Source organism: Trachypithecus francoisi, unplaced genomic scaffold (assembly GCF_009764315.1).
Source record: "Trachypithecus francoisi isolate TF-2019V2 unplaced genomic scaffold, Tfra_2.0 Lachesis_group10, whole genome shotgun sequence".
Taxonomy (NCBI): domain Eukaryota; kingdom Metazoa; phylum Chordata; class Mammalia; order Primates; family Cercopithecidae; genus Trachypithecus; species Trachypithecus francoisi.
Window position 1 is genome coordinate 121,823,102 of NW_022681455.1, and position 18,661 is coordinate 121,841,762.

Here is an 18,661-nt window from a genome sequence, read left to right on the forward strand (position 1 = left end):
AGAACCACCATCTATCTTGGGCTGAGGACTTTGTGGGTATCATCTAACCTGATTTAGGTCTTTGAGGTATGGGGAAGAATTGAAATTATCTTGCCTATCCTGTGATGTCAGATCCAGCAGCAGTTTTCCCTGTTGCTATATAGCCAACAAGAACAGCAACGATGGCTGGGGGTAGTGACTCATGTCTGTAATCCCAGCACTCTGGGAGGCCAAGGCGGGCGGATCACTTGAGGTCATGAGTTCGAAACCAGCCTGGCCAACATGGGGGAAACCTTGTCTCTACTAAAAATACAAAAAATAAAAAATAAAAATTAGCTGGGCATGGTGGTGCATGCCTGTAATCCCAGCTACTTGGGAGGCAGAGGCAGGAGAATCACTTGAACCCAGGAAGCAGAGGCTGTGGTGAGTGGAGATTGTGCCACTGTACTACCAGCCTGGGTGACAGAATGAGACTCTGACTCAAAGCAAAACAAAACAAAAAAACCGTAATGGTAGCAACAGCCACTCTTCACTGACCATTTACTATATAGTGGGGGTTATGCTAAGATGCCCTTGACATGCATTTTCTCATTTCAGGAAGGGCAGCCCTGTAAGAATGCAAAAGCCACCACTGTCAAGGTCACAGGCTCTTCTGGGGCAGCTGGCATCCAGTGATGCAGTGCCTACAGAGATGAAGACCTGGGTGTTTCAACCCAACATGGGACAGCTCCAGAGCTGCCCAGTGGCTGACCGCACTGTTGTTGGGCTGCATCACAGCTCGACTTTTCTGCCATTCTGCCTCCTTCCCTCCTTTCCCAGGTGCTGGTCCCAGGGCCCTGTAATAAATACCCTGCGTATGCAACTGCATCTCAGAGCCTGCTTCCCGGGAGCAACCTACAGCGGCTGCACTTAAGATATTAATGCTTAGTCCCGTAGGTGAATTCAAGTGCTATTGTTTTTCTAAAGCCGCCAGCTACCGACGGGTGGTCAGACTGGACACCACTCATCTGGGTCTCTCATTTTGGCCTCAGAATGGGGAGAACCTTGCTCCAAACTTGCCAGCTGTGTGACCCTGGGCAAGTCACAGGTTGATGCTGCAAAAGGGACAAGGGTGGGGTTAGCACTGAAGGTGGGGCTAGCTGTAGCTTCCAGTCCCTCTCCTAGCTACTGATCCAGTTGTGTGGACCATGAACCAGTGGGCTTTTCTGACCCTGGGTTTCCTCGTCTGTGAAACAGAGATCATTCTATGTGTCTTGCAGGGGCTTGTGAAGATCAGGAAGGAGGCAAATGTCCAGTGCCCAGCCCTGGGCCTGGCACTTCATAGGTTCTCATGGTTTGTCTGCCCCCCACTCACCAGGATGGCCGGTCCCCTGAGTTGTCATGCCACAGCCGGAGGCTCCGCAGTTCCCCCAGGGGGAACAGGGTGGAGAGAAGGAAGGCATCCACTGCTCCTCGCTCAAAAACTGGAGTGTCGGGATCAGACAGGTGGTGGGGTTCACTCTCTCCATCCAGGCCATACAGGGTGACAGTCACCTGAAATCCAGAGACCAGGAGTGGGCAACTCCACAGTGGCATAGCAGGGCTGGGTGGGACGTGCTGATCAATCAGTGGATCTTGCATGGGCAGGTACCTTTGAGGACGTGGCTGCCCCTCGTCGGTGTCCTGTGTAGACTGTCACCAGGTAGTGGTACTGAGCAAAGGGATCATTGTCTTCCAGCACTGTGACCTTCACCTGAAGAGAAGGGCAGCATTAGGAAGGCCTTGCTCAGTGGGTTCCTGCATCACCCACCAGCCAAGAAGGAGCTGACGATTCGTGACAGTCATGAGTTGGGCAAAGCAAAATTACATGTGCCATTTATTCATCCCCTTGGGTGAGAACTGTTCTTCATAAAAGCAGGGTTTCAAGTGCAAAACACTGCGAAAATAAAAATGTGAAGTACATTCTTTTCTTCCTCCTGTTTTGTTTTGAGACAGGATCTCGCTCTGTTGCCCAGGCTGGAGTACAGTGGCGTGCTCTTAGTCTCTGCAACCTCTGGCTCCCAGGTTCAACTGATTCTCCTGCCTCAGCCTCCAGAGTAGCTGGGACTACAGGCGTGCGCCACCATGCCTGGCTAATTTTTGTATTGTTAGTTAGAGACGGGTTTCACCATGCTGGCCAGGCTGGTCTGAAACTTCTGACCTCAAGTGATCCGCCTGCCTAAGCCTCCCAAAGTGCTGGGATTACAGGCATGAGCCACCACGTCTGGCCCCAAAGTACATTCTTTATGAGATATGACCTCCATGTAGTTAAATTGGAAATGAACTTGATAAGCTGAGAACATTGAATGTTTGAGCTGGTGAACCGTACAAACTCTGTACATGTATGATTTCTCATAACATTTGTAACCAGGTAGTGTTTCTGAGGGAATTTTAAAGAAATGAAACGTTAAGATAGTTTAGCAACAAATGAACTCATGGAGATAGAGAGTAGAATGATGGTCACCCGCGGCTGGGAAAGGTAGCGGGGGCTGGAATCAGGGGGAAGACGAGGTGGTTCATGGGTACAAAAATTAGAAAGAATGATAAGATGCAGGCCAGGTGCGGTGGCTTATGCTTGTAATCCCAGCACTTTGGGAGGCCGAGGCAGGTGGATCACTTGAGGTTAGGAGTTAGAGACCAGCCTGACCAATGTGGTAAAACCCTGTCTCTACTAAAATCACAAAAATTAGCTGGACATGGTGGCTGGTGCCTGTAGTCCCAGCTACTCGGGAGGCTGAGGCAGGAAATTGCTTGAATCCAGGAGGCAGAAGTTGCAGTGAGCAGAGATCACACCACTGCACTCTAGCCTGGGTGACAGAGCAAGACTCCCTCTCAGAAAAAAAAAAAAAGGATGAATAAGATGAATAAGATCTAGTATTTGATAGCACAATAGGGTGACTGCAGTCAATAATAATTGTACATTTAAAAATAACTAAAAGAGTATAATTGGGTTGTTTGTAACACAAAGGATAAATGCTCAAGGACATGGATACCCCAGTTACCCCAATGTGATTATGACACACTGCATACCTGTATTAAAATGTCCCATACACCTCATACATATATATATGCCTACCATGTACCCATAAGAATTAAAAAATTTTTTTTAAGAATTTGGCAGGCCGGGCGCGGTGGCTCAAGCCTGTAATCCCAGCACTTTGGGAGGGCGAGGCGGGAGGATCACGAGGTCAGGAGATCGAGACCATTCTGGCTAACACGGTGAAACCCTGTCTCTACTAAAAATACAAGAAAATTAACTGGGCGTGGTGGCGGGCGCCTGTAGTCTCAGCTACTCCGGAGGCTGAGGCAGGAGAATGGTGTGAACCCGGGAGGCGGAGCTTACAGTGAGCCGAGATCGTGCCACTGCACTCCAGCCCGGGGCACAGAGCAAGACTCCGTCTCAAAAACAAAAAAAAAGAATTTGGCAAAAAGAAAATAAAAAGAAATTAGCCAGAGTTGGCCAGAGGCTATAGTCAACTCCAAGATTCGCTGTCCAGATCCCCCTCCCACGGAGGGCTCATTGCCTCAGTTGATGGGGTCAAAAATGCAACAGCTACCTCTGTTGAGATTGTGCCCCCTTGGGGCAGCCAGCACCCAATGACCAATTGGCAGAGTGTCTGGGTGTGGTCAAGACCTGGGCATCTCAACTCGACTTGGGACAGCTCCGGTGCTCCCCAGGAGCTGGGCCACGCTGTCACTGGGCTGATCACAGCTCAGCTTCTTTCTCTGCCCATGCTGCCTCCTTCCCTCCTTTCCCAGGTGCAAGTCCCAGGCCCCCTTAATACACACCCTGCACACTCTGCATGCTCAACTTTGCCTCGGAGTCTGCTTCCCGGGAACCAACCTACAGCAGAGGCTCTTCAAGTATTAATGCTTAATCCCTTGGGTGAATCAAAGACAGCAGTATCAATGCTGAAACTATTATCTTATTAAATTTAACCCACATGAAATTCTGAGTGATGTTGCTTCGCGGGAAGGGGTAGGAACGGAGAGACTTTCAGAGCTCGGTGACAATGCAACCTTGCGTTCATTCATTACCTCTTCTTCAGATAGCCATAAATATTGGCTGAAGTCCTACTATGTATGTGTCAGGCATACTGAATATATTGGAAAAAAAATTTTTTTTTTTGAGACGAAGTCTTGTTCTGTTGTCCAGACTGGAGTGCAGTAGCATAATCTCGGCTCACTGCAACCTCCACCTCCTGGTTTCAAGTCATTCTCCTGCCTCAGCCTCCTGAGTAGCTGGGACTACAGGTGCCCACTACCACACCTGACTAATTTTTGTATTTTTAGTAGAGATGGGGTTTCGCCATGTTGGTCAGGCTGGTCTTGAACTCCTGACCGCAGGTGATCCGCCTGCCTTGGCCTCCCAAAGTGCTGGGATTACAGGTGTAAGCCACCACGCCTGACTGGAAAAAATCTTAAGTAGACAAATACCCTCTTCCCGTGACGCCTAATATTACTTGAAAACAATAGAGTTTTCCCCAGGATGGTGTACACGGCACCAGTGGTTCTCAGCCTCACCTTGGCCTGATCCTGAGCGTCCTTCCTCCTCGCCCACATCACCACCAGCACGTAGAGCACGCACAGGCAGCCCACAGTGGTCACGACCACAGGGTTGTCCTCGAAGGTGGCAAAGAGCTCAGCAGTCTGGTGGATGTCGATGGCATTGGGCATCACCAGGAACGTGCTTCCGAAGAAGGTGAGGTGGTTGCAGAGGCAGTGTGTCTGGTAGGAGCTGGTCCGAGGCCCCACCTGCAACGCATAAAGGGGCCATCAGTGGAGACACCCGGGAAGCTCAACCCCGGCTCGCTCGAGCTCAAGGGAGAACGGTATTCCCTTTAAAGGGTGCATGGGGTGGGAAGACCGCTGAGAGACCAGCTTCAAAAGCCCCTTTTGATCTTTTTTTTTTTTTTTTGAGACAGAGTCTCGCTCTGTCAGCAGGCTGGAGTATAGTGGAGAGATCTTGGCTCACTGCAATTTCTGCCTCCCTGGGTTCAAGCAATTCTCCTGCCTCAGCCTCCCAAGTAGCTGGGATTACAGGCACGCACCACCACACCCAGCTAATTTTTTTTGTATTTTTAGTAGAGATGGGGTTTCACCACGTTAGCCAGGATGGTCTCAATCTCCTGATCTCGTGATCTGCCCACCTCAGCCTCCTAAAGTGCTGGGATTACAGGAGTGAGCCACTGTGCCTGGCCAATCTTTTTTGTTTAATTAAAATATGCAAATAATATTATTTATAATATTTTTATATCCATCATTCTCAGTGGACAACTGTGTATATGCTGCCAGTCTGCTTCGTCTTTTTTTTTTTCTTCTTCTTCTTCTGAGACAGTATCTCACTCTGTCGCCCAGACTGGAGTGTAGTGACAGAATCTCGGCTCACTGCTGCAACCTCTGCCTCCTGGCTTCAAGCAATTCTCATGCCTCAGCCTCCCAAAAAGCTGAGATTGCAGGCATGCACCACCACACCTGGTTAATTTTGGTATTTTTAGTAGAGATGGGGTTTCGCCATGTTGGTCAGGATGGTCTCAATCTCCTGATCTCAAGTGATCTTCCTGCCTCCGCCTCCCAAAGTGCTGGGATTCCGGGCATGCACCACAGTGTGGTTCACATCTGCAATACAAGCTTCTTGGGAGGCTAAAGCACAAGAATTGCTTGAACCCCAGAGGCAAAGGTTGCAATGAGCTGAGATCACACCACTGCACTCCAGCCTGGGTGACAGAGTGAGACCCTGTCTCAAAAAAATACATACATATTGCAAGTAAATGTGAGATCCCCTTTTTCCCTCATCCCCTATAGGCAACCATGTTCACAAATTTGGCATTCAGCCCTGTGGTCTACCTGATGCTCATTCACAGGACAGATACTTGTGGGGTGCTAATTCTACGTCCAGCAACAGGCTAGGTGCCGAGAGGACACTGGTGTGACTAACTCATCCAGTTTGCCAGGGCCTTTCCTGTTTTTCAAACGGAAAGTCCTGAGTCCCAGGAGCTCCTTCAGTCCTGGGCAAGCTGGGACAGTTGGTCAGCTTATGCCGAAAAGCAAAATAACCTGCGGGAACCACAGGAAGAAAAAGAGAAGGACACAGGTTTGCGTCCTAAGCTGGCATCTTGGCACCAGGAAGGTGTGATGACACTTGGGCAGGTGGTGCCAGACAACATGGCCAGGCAGGAAGAGGCCCGGAGTGAACCAGGGCAGGGGCTGCCATCTGTGCCCGTGCTTCACACCCACATGGCCACCCCCAATCCCCCGGGAGCTCGCAATCACCCCCTAGGGGCATCTGGTGGGTAAAGAAGATGTTTTGTTTGTTTGTTTGTGACAGAGTCTTGCTCTGTCGCCCAGGCTGGAGTGCAGTGGCATTATCTAGGCTCACTGCAACCTCTGCCTCCTGGGTTCAAGCGATTCTCCTGCCTCAGCCTCCTGAGTAGCTGGGACTACAGGTGCCCACCACCACACCCGGCTAACTTCTGTATCTTTAGTAGAAATGGGGTTTCACCATGTTGGCCAGGCTGCTCTTAAACTCCTGACCTCAGGTGATCTGCCTGCCTCAGCCCCCCAAAGTACTGGGATTACAGGCTTGAGCCACTGCACCTGGCCCTAGATGTAAGATTTGGGACTAGTCAATTGAGTTTCCCGAGCCTTTGTTTTGACCCCTGTAAAATGAGAGTCACAACTATCTTGCAGATGATTGTGCAGATTTGATGAGCCGATGCAAGCAAAGCATGGAGCCCTGCACCTGGCACAGAACTGAGGGCTGAGCTATGAGTTCATTCCCTCGGAAATGACACCCTGGCCTCCCTTAACAACCTAGAGGCAGCAGGGATTCCTGAGTCATGTACCGCCTGGGTCAATGACCATTTGTTCTCAGTGGTGAACAAAGCACATTGTTTCTGTCGCATTGGGAGCTCCCAGTGGACGGAGGGAGACAGACGTCATTTAAATGATCTCATGCGTAGAGGTGAAATGACCTCTCTGTTAAGTGCTATGGATGAGGAGCACTGGGGTTAGATGCTATGGATGTGTGTGCTCTGGGGTTCACAATAGGAAATCAGACTTAGGGAGTTAAGAACAGTTTTCTCCAGGAAGCAATGCTTAGGCTGAAGCAGGGATGAGGCAGGTATCCCAGGCACCAGGAACAGCAAAGGCCCCATGGAGAGGCACAAGATGCTGTGCCAGAGGCAGCAAAAGAGGACCCTACATGAGCTGGGCACAGCCCACCAAGCTGCCTCACTTCCTTCACTTCTCTCTCCTTACCTGGCACCCTGAGTCATCCCAAGTCTCCTGGACCTCATCCCAGAACACACAGTGAGACAGGAAGGTGGTGATGCCAACTGTGAGATCCCTGCCGGGGACTGGCTGCAGGTCAGACTCAGGGACCACAGTCAAATAGTAGACCCCTTCTCCAAAACGCAGGTCCTGTGGGCTCAGGATCCACGTGGGCAGCTCATCTGTAGGAAAGGGGGTTCCAGGTCAGCCTGAAGCCTCCTTGAGATGGGTGTTAAGATCATGGGAGAGGGTGACTGAGGCCACTTGGCAGGAAAGCAGACCCTGCTGGTTTTCCCCCACCCCTGATGTCCTAGGAGCACTCTCTCCTCCTGAGACCAGGAGCATAGAAGAAGGGGCACTCCCCAGTCAGGGTGCGTGGTTGAGTCAGACAGACAAGGGCTCAAACACAGATTCTGCTCCTTATTGGCTGTATGATCTCAGACCAGCTCCTTTTCCTTAACCTCTTTGTTTTTATCTGGAAGTAGAGGTTTTTGTTTTGTTTTGTTTTGTTTTGTTTTCAGACAGAGTCTTGCTTTGTCATCCAGGCTGGAGTGCAGTGGTGCGATCTCAGCTCACTGTAAACTTTGCCTCCTAGGTTCAAGCTATTCTTGTGCCTCAGCCTCCCAAGTACCTGGGATTACAGGTGTACACCACCTCACCCAGCTACTTTTTGTATTTGCAGTAGATACGGGGTTTCGCCATGTTGGCCAGGCTGGTCCTGAACTCCTGACCGCAAGTGATCTGTCCGGCTCAGCCTCCCAAAGTGCTAGGATTATAGGCGTGAGCCACCACACCTTGCTGAAAAGTGGAAATTTCGATAGTTCCCCCTCCCAAGGGTTGTCATGAGGATTGCAATGAGGTCAGTTCCATATGAGCTTGTAAACTTCCTCGGGGCATATAGTAAGTGCTCACCTAATGTTGGCAAATAGTAACACCAACAAAAAATAAGCCACTGAATGTGTGGGGTGGTTTTTTTTCTTTGCTTTTCTTCCTATGGCTTCTGATTCCCAAGTGAAGCTGATCATACCCCAGGTAGCAGCTCAGGAAATGGTCGCAGGCCTACCTGAAGCCGCCGTTGGTACAAGGTAAGTTTGGGCATCGTAGCTGCTCTTGTTGGGATGGTAGCCGTAGCCTAGGCTGAGCGTGAGCGCAATGTCCGGTCTCCAGTGCAGCTGGATCCCCAAGGTTGCCTCCCCTGGAGTCACGTTCACCCACAAAGCTTCAGGACTGGTCAGGTTCAACACGGTCGGCTGACTGTGTCCTTGTGAATGCCGGGGCAGCAGGATCTGTGCTCAGAAACAATCCCATTGAAGGGATGCCAGGAAGGCAATGCCAGCCCATGGGCATCAGGGCTGCTGTGCAGAGCTGTGTGGCCTGAGCACCCGGGAACCAAAATCCAGGCCGGGCTTTGCTCATTGTATTAGTTTCCTATGGCTGCTATCACAAATGACCACCGTGGGAAGCTTAAGACAATACACAGTTGTTATCTTAGAGTTCTAAAGGCTGGAGTGCAAAATCAGTTTCCCAGGGCTAGAGGAGAACCTGCTTCCCTGCCTTTTACGGCTTCTGGTGGCTGCCTGCATTCCTTAGCTCATAGCCCCTTCCTCGCATCACTCCAGCCTCTTGCTTCTGTCATCAAGTCACTTTTTTGTCTTCTGGAGACACCTCCCTTTCTGCCTTCCTTTTGTAAGGACCCTTGGGATGACACAGAACCCACCGGATAACCCAGGATAGTCTCCCCATCTGAGGATGGGCAAGACTCAAGCACATCTGCAAAATCCCTTTTGCAGTTTTGTTTTGTTTTTGTTTTTAGACAGGGCCTGGCTCTGTTGCCCAGGCTGGAGGGCAATGGCATGACCACAGCTCACTATAACCTTGAACTCCTGGGCTCAAGTGATCCTCCCACTTCAGCCTCCCAAAGCCCTGGGATTACAGGTATGAGCTACCACACCTGACCTTCCTTTTGCCTTTAAGATGACATATCCACAGATTCCAGGGATGATAACACAGACATCATTAAAAATTGTTATTGAATTAGGCATTGATGAGAAAATTGTAGAAGACTAGAATAAAATCATTAAAATTTTGAAAAACACGAACTTATATTGCACCATGGCATGTTTATGTTTTTGTTTAACTGTAAAGAAAATCTAACTGGACATTTTATTTTATTTTATTATTTTATTTTTTTGAGATGGGAGTCTTGCTCTGTTGCCCAGGCTGGAGTGCAGTGGTGCAATCTCGGCTCACTGCAACCTCTGCCTCCCAAGTTCAAGCGATTCTCCAGCCTCAGCCTCCTGAGTAGCTGGGACTACAGGCACCTGCCAGCACACCCAGCTTTTTGTATTTTTAGTAGAGACGGAGTTTTACTAAACAGAAATGAGCTAATGCATGTGAAAGTGCTCTGCAAACTGTTTTACTATTGGCCAGGCTGGTCTCAAACTCCTGATCTCAGGTGATCCACTCGCGTTGGCTTCCCAAAGTGTTGGCATTGCAGGTGTGAGCCCTCGTACCCAGCCTAACTAGACATTTTAGAGGCTATGTAATGGGAGTGGTTTCTGGAATGAAGATAACCAAAATTCCAAACAACAGGTATATATAACCAGGAAAACTCTGGTTATCCAAGGATTGGTGAATGAACATACATTTATAGTTTTAAGTTAAGTACAATGATTAAGCTAGGGTAAGGACCTTTATTTGTTTGCTGTTTTTTTTTATTTTGTTTTGTTTTGTTTGTTGTTTTGTTTTGTTTGTTTTGTTTTGTTTTTGAGATGGTGTCTTGTTCTGTCGCCAGGCTGGCAGACTGGAGTGCAGTGGCATGATCTTGGCTCACTGCAATCTCTGCCTCCCGGGTTCAAGCTATTCTCCTGCCTCAGCCTCCCGAGTAGCTGGGATTACAGGCACGTGCCACCACACTCAGCTAATTTTTGTATTTTTTTTTAGTAGAGACGGCATTTCACCACATTGGTCAGGACGGTCTTGCTCTCCTGACCTCGTGATCCACCCACCTCAGCCTCCCAAAGTGCTGGGATTACAGGCGTGACCCACCGCACCCGGCCTGTTGCTGTTATTTTTTAAACCAATCTTGGTTCACTGCAGCCTCAACCTCCTGGGCATAAGCAATCCTTCTGCCTCATCCTCCTGAGTAGCTGGGACCACAGGTGCATGCCACCACACCTGACTAATTTTTGTATTTTTTGTACAGATGGTATCTCACATTGTTGCTGAGGCTGGTCTTGAACTCCTGGACTCTCGTGATTCTCCCACCTTGACCTCTCAAAGTGCTGGGATTACAGGTGTGAACTACCATGACTAGCTGGTAAGGATCATTTTGAATGATTCTCTTCTTTAACCATTTTTAAAAAAAATAATTGGCCAACTTTCAATTTCAACCAAGTTGAAAAAGAAGACAGAGGCCAGGCATGGTGGCTCACGCCTGTAATTCCAGCACTCTGGGAGGCCGAGACAGGTGGATCACCTGAGGTCAGGAGTTCAAGACCAGCCTGACCAACATGGTGAAGCCCCGTCCTACTAAAAATACAAAAAATTAGCCTGGCGTCGTGGCAGGTACCTGTAATCCAGCTACTCAGAAGGCTGAGGCAGGAGAATCACTTGAACCCAGGAGGCGGAGGTTGCAGTGAGCTGAGATCTCGCCATTGTACTCTAATCTGGGCAATGAGAGCAAAACTCCGTCTCAAAAAAAAAAAAAAAAAAGGAAGAAGACGACAGAAATGTGGCCAGGCGCAGTGGCTCACGCCTGTAATCCTGGCACTTTGGGAAGCCAAGGAGGGAGGATTGCTTGAGCCCAAAAGTTGAAGACCAGCCTGGGCAATATAGTGAGAACTTGTCGCTACCAAAACTTTAAAAAAAAAATCAGCTGGGTGTGGTGGCTTGCACCTGTTGTCCCAGCTACTTGGGAAGCTAAGATGGGAGGATCATTTATGCCCTGGAGGCAGAGGTTGCGGTGAGCTGAGATCATGCCACTGAACTCCAGCCTGGGCCCACCTGACTTCTGACGACATCCCAAATTTCTACCTCAATATTCTCCGACAGATTCTTCATAGGTATGAGCTGACCACTAGGGCTGGTCACACGGAGGCCACCGACAGTCCCGCTGACATCGAAGTGGCTTCGAGCTGGAAAGGGGCTCTTTGGGAAACTCATCATCTGAAACCGAGAGCAAGGAGTGTTGGACAAGGCCCCTGAGAAGCTGGAGGGTGAAAGGCAAGGTCCTCGGACTCAAGGAGCAGTAGCCCTGGTCTGTGGGGCAGGTGGGGCCCACCTTCCGCTGCCGCTGCTTCCCCTGGCATGTTTCCAGCATCAGGGCTGAGGCCGCAGAGAGCCTGCCCTAGAGGACCCAGATCAGACTTGCTTTGGCTGAGCGATGACTGGACTGTAAAACCATCCAAGCCTTTTTTTTTTTTTTTTTTTTTTTACACAGAGTCTCGCTCTGTCACCCCGGCTGGAGTGTAATGGCACAATCTCTGCTCACTGCAACCTCCGCCTTCCGGGTTCAAGCAATTCCCCTGCCTCAGCCTCCTGACTAGCTGGGATTACAGGTGAGAACCACCACACCCGGCTAATTTTGTATTTTTAGTAGAGATGGGATTTCATCATGTTGACCAGGCTGGTCTCAAACTCCTGACCTCAGGTGATCCACCCTCCTCAGTCTCCCCTTCCCAGTCTTTCTTCCGCAAAAGCCAGTAAGTCTTTAAGAGAAAGACATTTGCTTTCATTAGGGCTCAGGGAGTACACAGTCAGATATACTTTAATTTGAGGATGGAAAAGAGCCTGGGTTGGCCATTTCCAAGTTATGGCACTAAGCTGGAAGAGCTTTATTTCCAGTGACGACCTGAATCAAGGCTGTTGGAGAAATTTTGCAGCACAATGGAAAGAGGGTGAATCTGGGAGCCCAGAGGTCTGGGTCTGAAGCCCGGCAGAGCCACTTGTGGTTTTGCGAAAATGACTGAAGCTCACCAGCGCAGCGGGCACCATCATACTCAACACAAATGAGCAAATGCCCGTGAAAGTGCTCTGCAGACTGGAAAGGCTGTCCCCAAGGACGCTACTACTATCGTTACCTTTATATCCACAGGCTCCTGGCCATCCTCCAGGGAGCCGAGTGAGGAGGCAGTGGGCAGCATGAAGGTTGCAGAGTCTGCAGCATCCGTGCGCAGGGAGGACCCTTGCCAACTCCAGGGTTGTATTCTGGCCACAAGGTGAGAACAGAGGTGGCAGGGGAGGGAGGAGAAAGTCAGTGTCGAGGAAGACCCCACACCTCCTGCACTACTGGGAGCCCAGCTTCACCATCAGAGTGGGGGTGTGTTTTGATCCCTATAGCTGGTTCACCATGTTTGTTTCAGCAGAAGCAGCACAAAAGGCAGCTAGACTGGAGGTTCCATGAGGGTGGGGCTTTGCCAGCCTTGTTTACTGCTATACCTCCGATGTCTACAGCAGCGCCTTGCATATAACAGGTAGTCCATCAATATTTTCATTGAATGAATAAATGAGCTTGGACGCAGATTTTTCTGCAGGGTTATCTTCCCTTCCTACCTTGACCTCTGATGCCATGTCTTGACCCAGCCCCATCTTTTCTGGTCTTTGACTTTGCCCCTTTCTGATCATGTTGGGGACCCCATTTCAGATCGTTCCTCTAATCAGGATACTGCTTTGGGAAACTGTCTCTGAGATCTAAGAGGGAAACCCTGGCAGGAAGAACCAAGGCTTGGGGCACGGGGTCCCAGTGTTGCCAGCAGCATTGTCCAGCTCCTGCTTGTCAGGTGGAGGAATGGATGGTGTGGAGCATCCCAGGTATGGCGTCAGTGCTCGATGAGCCCTGTGTGTGTGTGTGTGTGTGTGTGTGTTGTGTGTGTGTGTGTACGAGCCCAAGGTAAGTGGATCTTGAATTCCTACAGGCCCAAGGAGCAGCGGCTGGCCAGACACAGGCAGGGCATGGTTAACAGAAGGCTGGTCCTATTCCTTCAGTCCCCTTGCCTGCACAGCTGCCATGTGAGCATCTCTCAGGACTCCTTCAGGTGGATCTAACACTGGGCTTGGCCCCAGGCATGGAGGCAACTCCATGCCTCCCTTCCTGTGCTGTGCAAACACTCAACATGGTGACAAGGGGACCTTCTCTTGGTGGAAAGCCCTTCCCAGCTCTAGGTCCCATCACTTCTCCAGCTCCAAGTCTGGTCTCCTGAGCTCTGCCTAGCACAAGGTTTTGGAGTGTGGGTGTGGAATGAGCCAGGTTAGGGGATGAGCTTTCTTGGCGACCCATGGTGTAGCTGGTTTGTACCTGTTTGTGTACACAGAGATGGAGGGGGTGGCCAGCACGGCTGGAAGGCCCCCCGGCAGTTTTCCCAGCAGAAGGACGGTCTGCACATGCTCCACGACTCCAAGCAGCCGCAGCACTATGGCACTCTGGAAAAGAAGGCAGGAGGATATTGCTATGGACTATGGTTATGGATATTGCTATGCTATGAGATGGCTATGCTATATCGCCATCTTTGGTTACTGTCACCAGGCCAATGTGGGACCTTCAGGAGGGATTGGGAGAGGACAGAGAAGAGGGAGAAAGACTGCCTCAGAGGTGGCCCAAAAGCAGCACTCATAAAGTTTCTAGACGGGCTTCTGTGAGCCCATTCCATCCTCACAGTAACTTGGTGTGGTGGGGGCTTCACTAGCTCCATTGGACAGAAGGAGGACGGAGGCACAGAGAGGACAGGAGACTGTGGGAGGTCACACACTGATAAGGGGAAGAGCCGGGACTCACGGCAAAGCATATGGCTACAGGGCCTGTGTGCTGAGCCATCAGGCAATGTGGCTGTCTGGGCTGCTGACATCTGCCAGCACCCTATGGCTTGTTCCAGGGGAAATGGACAGCTGAGAGCAAGGCCATTTCACCAGGTCTCCTGGGCTTCAGATCTGCTCCCCATCCATCCCAACTCCCAAATGAGATGCATCCTGACACCACGGCTGGTGCGGGGACACAGGAAGGGCTGGATGTTTGCACAGAATTCCTATTGGGGCACAAATCATGTGTGTGTGTGCGTGCATGTGTGCACGCATGTGAACACACAAGTGTGAAGGTGATGTCACTGCATGTGAATGGCAGTGTTTGAGCATGTGTATGTGTGCATGAATGTGAGCGTGGTCCTGAGCGTGTATGTGCGTACAGTGTTTGAGTGTGCATAGGTGATTGCATGATTATGGAGTGTGCAACCATATGTGACAGTCTGTGAGTATGTGAGTGCATGTGACTGCATGGCCCGTGTGAAGATGTGTGTGTGTAAATGTGCACCTGTGTGCAAAAGTGCGTGCTTGAGGCCGTGTGAGAGTGTGAGGCCTCTCAGTGTGTGTGTGAGCTTGCACGTGAGTGTGAGCGTGCCCTGTGTTTTTGTGTGTGAGTGTGTTTGTGGAGATTGAGTGTGTCTGAGTATGTGTGTGTGTGCATCCAAGCATCTTTGTGTATTGTGTGTCTTTCACTTCTTCCTGAATAGAGGTGATGGCCCCATGTGACAAAGAACTGTGCAACAGCAAGAAATGGGTTTTGTGGCTCTGTCATTATGCGATCTAGGAGGCTACGTCCCCACCAGGATGCTGGGGCCACGTGAGACAGTGCTACAACCTATTCTTACTCTGGGCAGCTGCCTCTCTTCTGTGTTCTTGGTAAAATGAGCCAGGGGTTTACCTAGACCTGCTAGGGGGTCCATATGATCTCTCCATTTGGCAGCTTATTTGGGATGAGGCAGAGTGCCTTGCTTTACACATGAGGAAAAGAGGCTTAAGTAAACTCTGTATCTTGCTCAGGTCACGAGCCTCCTAAGTGACAGAGGCAGGACTCAAACTCAGGCTGTCTCATTCCAGAGCCTGTGATTTGCCCACCACTCCACACTGCCTCCCAGAAGCCCTGCTCTCTGGAAATTTTCTTACAGCTCTCAGGGCAACACCTTAACCTCTGTGCCTCAGTTTCCTCATCTGCCAGATGGCGGGAAAAGCTCCACCTAGAAAAGCTGATGTGAGCTAAGCATTCAGTGTGTGTGAGGTCTGCATCTGGCCTGGACACCCACCTGGCTGCCGCTGGCCTCCGCAAGTTCTTCTGGTCTGTTGCTCCGGGAAGCTTCCAGCACACTGCCCACAGCCTGAAACAGGTCCCTGGTGGCTGCCTGGCGCCTCTGGTCCTCGGGGTGGGCCTTAGCACTCACTGTCAACAGGGCCTCACTGGCATGCTGTAGAGCCCAGCTGGCCTCCCACTGGGTTCACCCAAATAAGGAAAAGCAGTATGAGCCCCTGCTTAAGATAGACCATTCCTGTGTCATTCAAGGGACAAGGGAAGCAAGGAGGGGAACAAGCCAGGAAAGAGCTGGGCTAGACCTGGCACACAAGCTCCCTGTATCTCTGGTTTGAGACCAGGTCCTCCCACCTTACCGTCCTCTAAGATCCTTCAAGAGAGTAGCCTGGTCTGCCTCTGAATCCTTCCCAGAGTGCCCTGCACAGTGCCCAGCACATAGTAGGTCTTCAGGAACATTCCATGACTAGGGGATGGATGGATGGATAAATGAAGGATGGATAGGCAGTTGGATAAATGGATGTATGGATGATAGGTGGATGGGTGGAAAATGGATGGATGGAGGATGAATGAATGGGTGGATAGAGGGTGAATGGGTGATGAATGGACGGATGGATGGGTGGGTGGATGGATGGTAGATGGATGGATGGATGGGTGGATGGATGAATGGTGGGTGGATGGATGGATGGAGAATGGAGGATGGATAAGTGGGTGGGTGGATAGATGGATGGATGATAGGTGGATGGATGAATGGGTGGAAGATAAATGGATGGAGGATGGATGAATGATGGATGAATAGATGGGTGGATGGCAGATGAATGAATAGGTGGATGGTTGTGTGGGTGGGTGGGTGGATGGATGCAGTACATATTCAAATTTTGTAGTTTTATATGTATTTGTGAAATTATTTGTCTAATGTCCGGCTGTCTCAGTAGTCTGAAAGGACCATAATGGCAGATGCCATGTCTACATGATTTGCTGCTGAATTCTCAATGAGTTGCACACTACCTGGCACATACTTGACATTCAGGAAGCATGTGTTAAATGAATGATGAAATTATTGCATGCATGAATGGATAGAAGGAAAGAGTGGAGGACGTGTACAAGTACATGTGTATACAGTGTATATGCATGTAAATAGATGGATTAGCAAATGGATGTGTAAATGGAAAGTGTCATATCATGAATAAGCCCCAGAATCAAGACCAGCCTTGTTAGCTTCAGGCTGGAAGATTTTAGGGGCACAACCTCCCACCAGAGTGGGTGGGTCAAAGCCAGGACAGTTCTCTCCTCTTCTGTTTTTTGTTTGTTTGTTTGTTTTTGAGACAGAATCTTACTCTGTTGCCCAGGCTGGAGTGCAGTAGCACAAGCATGGCTCACTGTAACCTCGAACTCCTGGGCTCAAGTGATCCTTATGCCTCAGCCTCCTGAGTAGCTGGGACTACAGGTATATGCCAGTATTTAGGGGTTTTGTTTGTATGTTTGTTTGTTTGTTTGTTTGGTAGAGATGTAGTTTCCCTATGTTGCACAGACTGGGCTTGAACTCTAGGGATCAAGTGATCCTACTGCCTCAGGCTCCCAAAGTGCTGGGATTACAGGCATGAGCCACTGTGCTGGCCCACTTTCCCTGTTTTTAGGGTTTCTTTTTATTGTTATTTTTTTCATAGAGTTTTGCTTTGTCACCCATGCCGGAGTGCAGTGGCACAATCACGGCTCACTGCAGCCTTGACCTTCTGGGCTCAATTGATCCTCCCACCTCAACCTCCTGAGTAGCTAGGAATACACGTGTGCACCATGATGTCCAACCAATTTTGTTTTGCTTTGTTTTTGTTTGTTGGTTTGCTTTTTGAGACTGAGTCTCTCTCTATCACCCAGGCTGGAGTGCAGTGGCACGATCTCAGCTCACTGCAACCTCCACCTCCCAGGTTGAAGCGATTCTCCTGCCTCAGCCTCCCGAGTAGCTGGGACTATAGGTGCACACCACCACGCCCAGCTAATTTTTGTATTTTTAATAGAAATGGGGTTTCACCATGTTGGCCAGGCTGGTCTCAAACTCCTGACCTCAGGCAATCCACCTGCCTCAGCCTCCCAAAGTGCTGGGATTACAGGCATGAGCCACCGTGCCTGGCCTTTGTTTTGTTTTTGAAGGGATGAGGTCTCACTATGTTGCCCAGGCTGGTCTCAAACTCCTGGCCTCAAGCGATCCTCCTGCCTCTGCCTCCCAAAACGCTGGGATTACAGGCATCAGCCACCACACCTGGCCTATGGCTTCCTTTTTAACCCTTGGCTGTCAGAACCCTGGGAACATGGTGTTTTAATTTGAGTTCTCCAAGAAGCAGATCCGGGAGCAAGGATTTGAGAGCAAGTCATTTATTTGGAGATAATCCCAAGAAACACTTGTGGGGAGTAGGGGGTGTGAGACAGGGAAGGGTGGAAGCCAGTACAGGAGTGTGATCAAGCCCATTACCTGGGATTCGCTCCTGCTTGGGATTATCCATCAAGAGGGGTGAGGGAGGTGGGGTATTTATACACCAGCTCCATTAGTCGCTGAACACTGCATGAATTTGCAGCCATATGGGCAGGTAGACTAGGCTCTGAGGGTCAGAGAAGACCCCCAGAAGGGTAAGGAAGGCCAGGAGCTGGCAGCCAGATGTCAGGCTGGCATGCACTGAAGTTGAGAACGTGAGCAGTCAGTAGCAGTGTCTGGACTCACACTTGGCCACCCAAATATTAATGAGATTCAGTTACTCCCTCAAGTTGCTCACCATCAGATGGGGGAGTGAGAGTCTGGGCAAACAGGCCCTCTCACCCAGCGTGAGATACATGGGCTGCAGGAGGGGCACCTTCCCATGAATCAACCATGCAGGACCCCTGGAAAGAAGATGGCAGAGGTCTTGGCAGCCCCAGGAGAGCCCTGTGACCAAGGGACCCCTTCAACCTATGCTGATCACCCACCTGCCATGCAGGAGCGTGTCCCACGGTAGCCTCGGTAGATGGAAGCTACTCACCTGGGCCGAGGGTGTGAGTTCCCTACTCCGGCAGGTCACCTCTCTCAGCACCTCGGCCAGCTCCTGCACCCTCTGTATGTCCTCCAAGCTGGCGGTGACTGCAGACAGCGACCCCAGCACATGCTCCCTGACCTTGGCATGGGGGAGAAAGGCAGGGAGAGGAAATGTAATTCCATGGCTCCATGAAGTAGTGTCAGGAAGATGCAGGGTCAGGAGTGACCAGGCTTATTAGGGGGTTCTTTTTCTTTTCTTTTCTTTTCTTCTTTTTTTTTTTTTTTTTTTTTTTTTGAGTCAGAGTCTCGCTCTGTCACCAGGC

General features: G+C 50.2%; 1 protein-coding gene across 2 annotated transcripts in view; it reads right to left on the reverse strand.

Annotated features, from left to right (window-relative positions):
- PKD1L2 (polycystin 1 like 2) overlaps positions 1-18,661 on the reverse strand; it is a 117,785-nt gene that overhangs the window by 51,643 nt on the left and 47,481 nt on the right. Inside the window, exons 17-26 of one of the 2 annotated variants that reach the window (XM_033219121.1) lie at positions 18,346-18,477; positions 15,339-15,521; positions 13,565-13,689; positions 12,351-12,477; positions 11,305-11,436; positions 8,333-8,555; positions 7,258-7,451; positions 4,522-4,752; positions 1,610-1,711; positions 1,334-1,512 (exon numbers count right to left, since the gene is read on the reverse strand). In XM_033219121.1, coding sequence (XP_033075012.1) covers positions 1,334-1,512; positions 1,610-1,711; positions 4,522-4,752; positions 7,258-7,451; positions 8,333-8,555; positions 11,305-11,436; positions 12,351-12,477; positions 13,565-13,689; positions 15,339-15,521; positions 18,346-18,477 — 1,628 coding nt within the window. Of the gene's footprint in view, positions 1-1,333; positions 1,513-1,609; positions 1,712-4,521; positions 4,753-7,257; positions 7,452-8,332; positions 8,556-11,304; positions 11,437-12,350; positions 12,478-13,564; positions 13,690-15,338; positions 15,522-17,884; positions 18,209-18,345; positions 18,478-18,661 lie in introns of those variants that run through there. The other variant, XM_033219122.1, reaches the window with a different exon arrangement.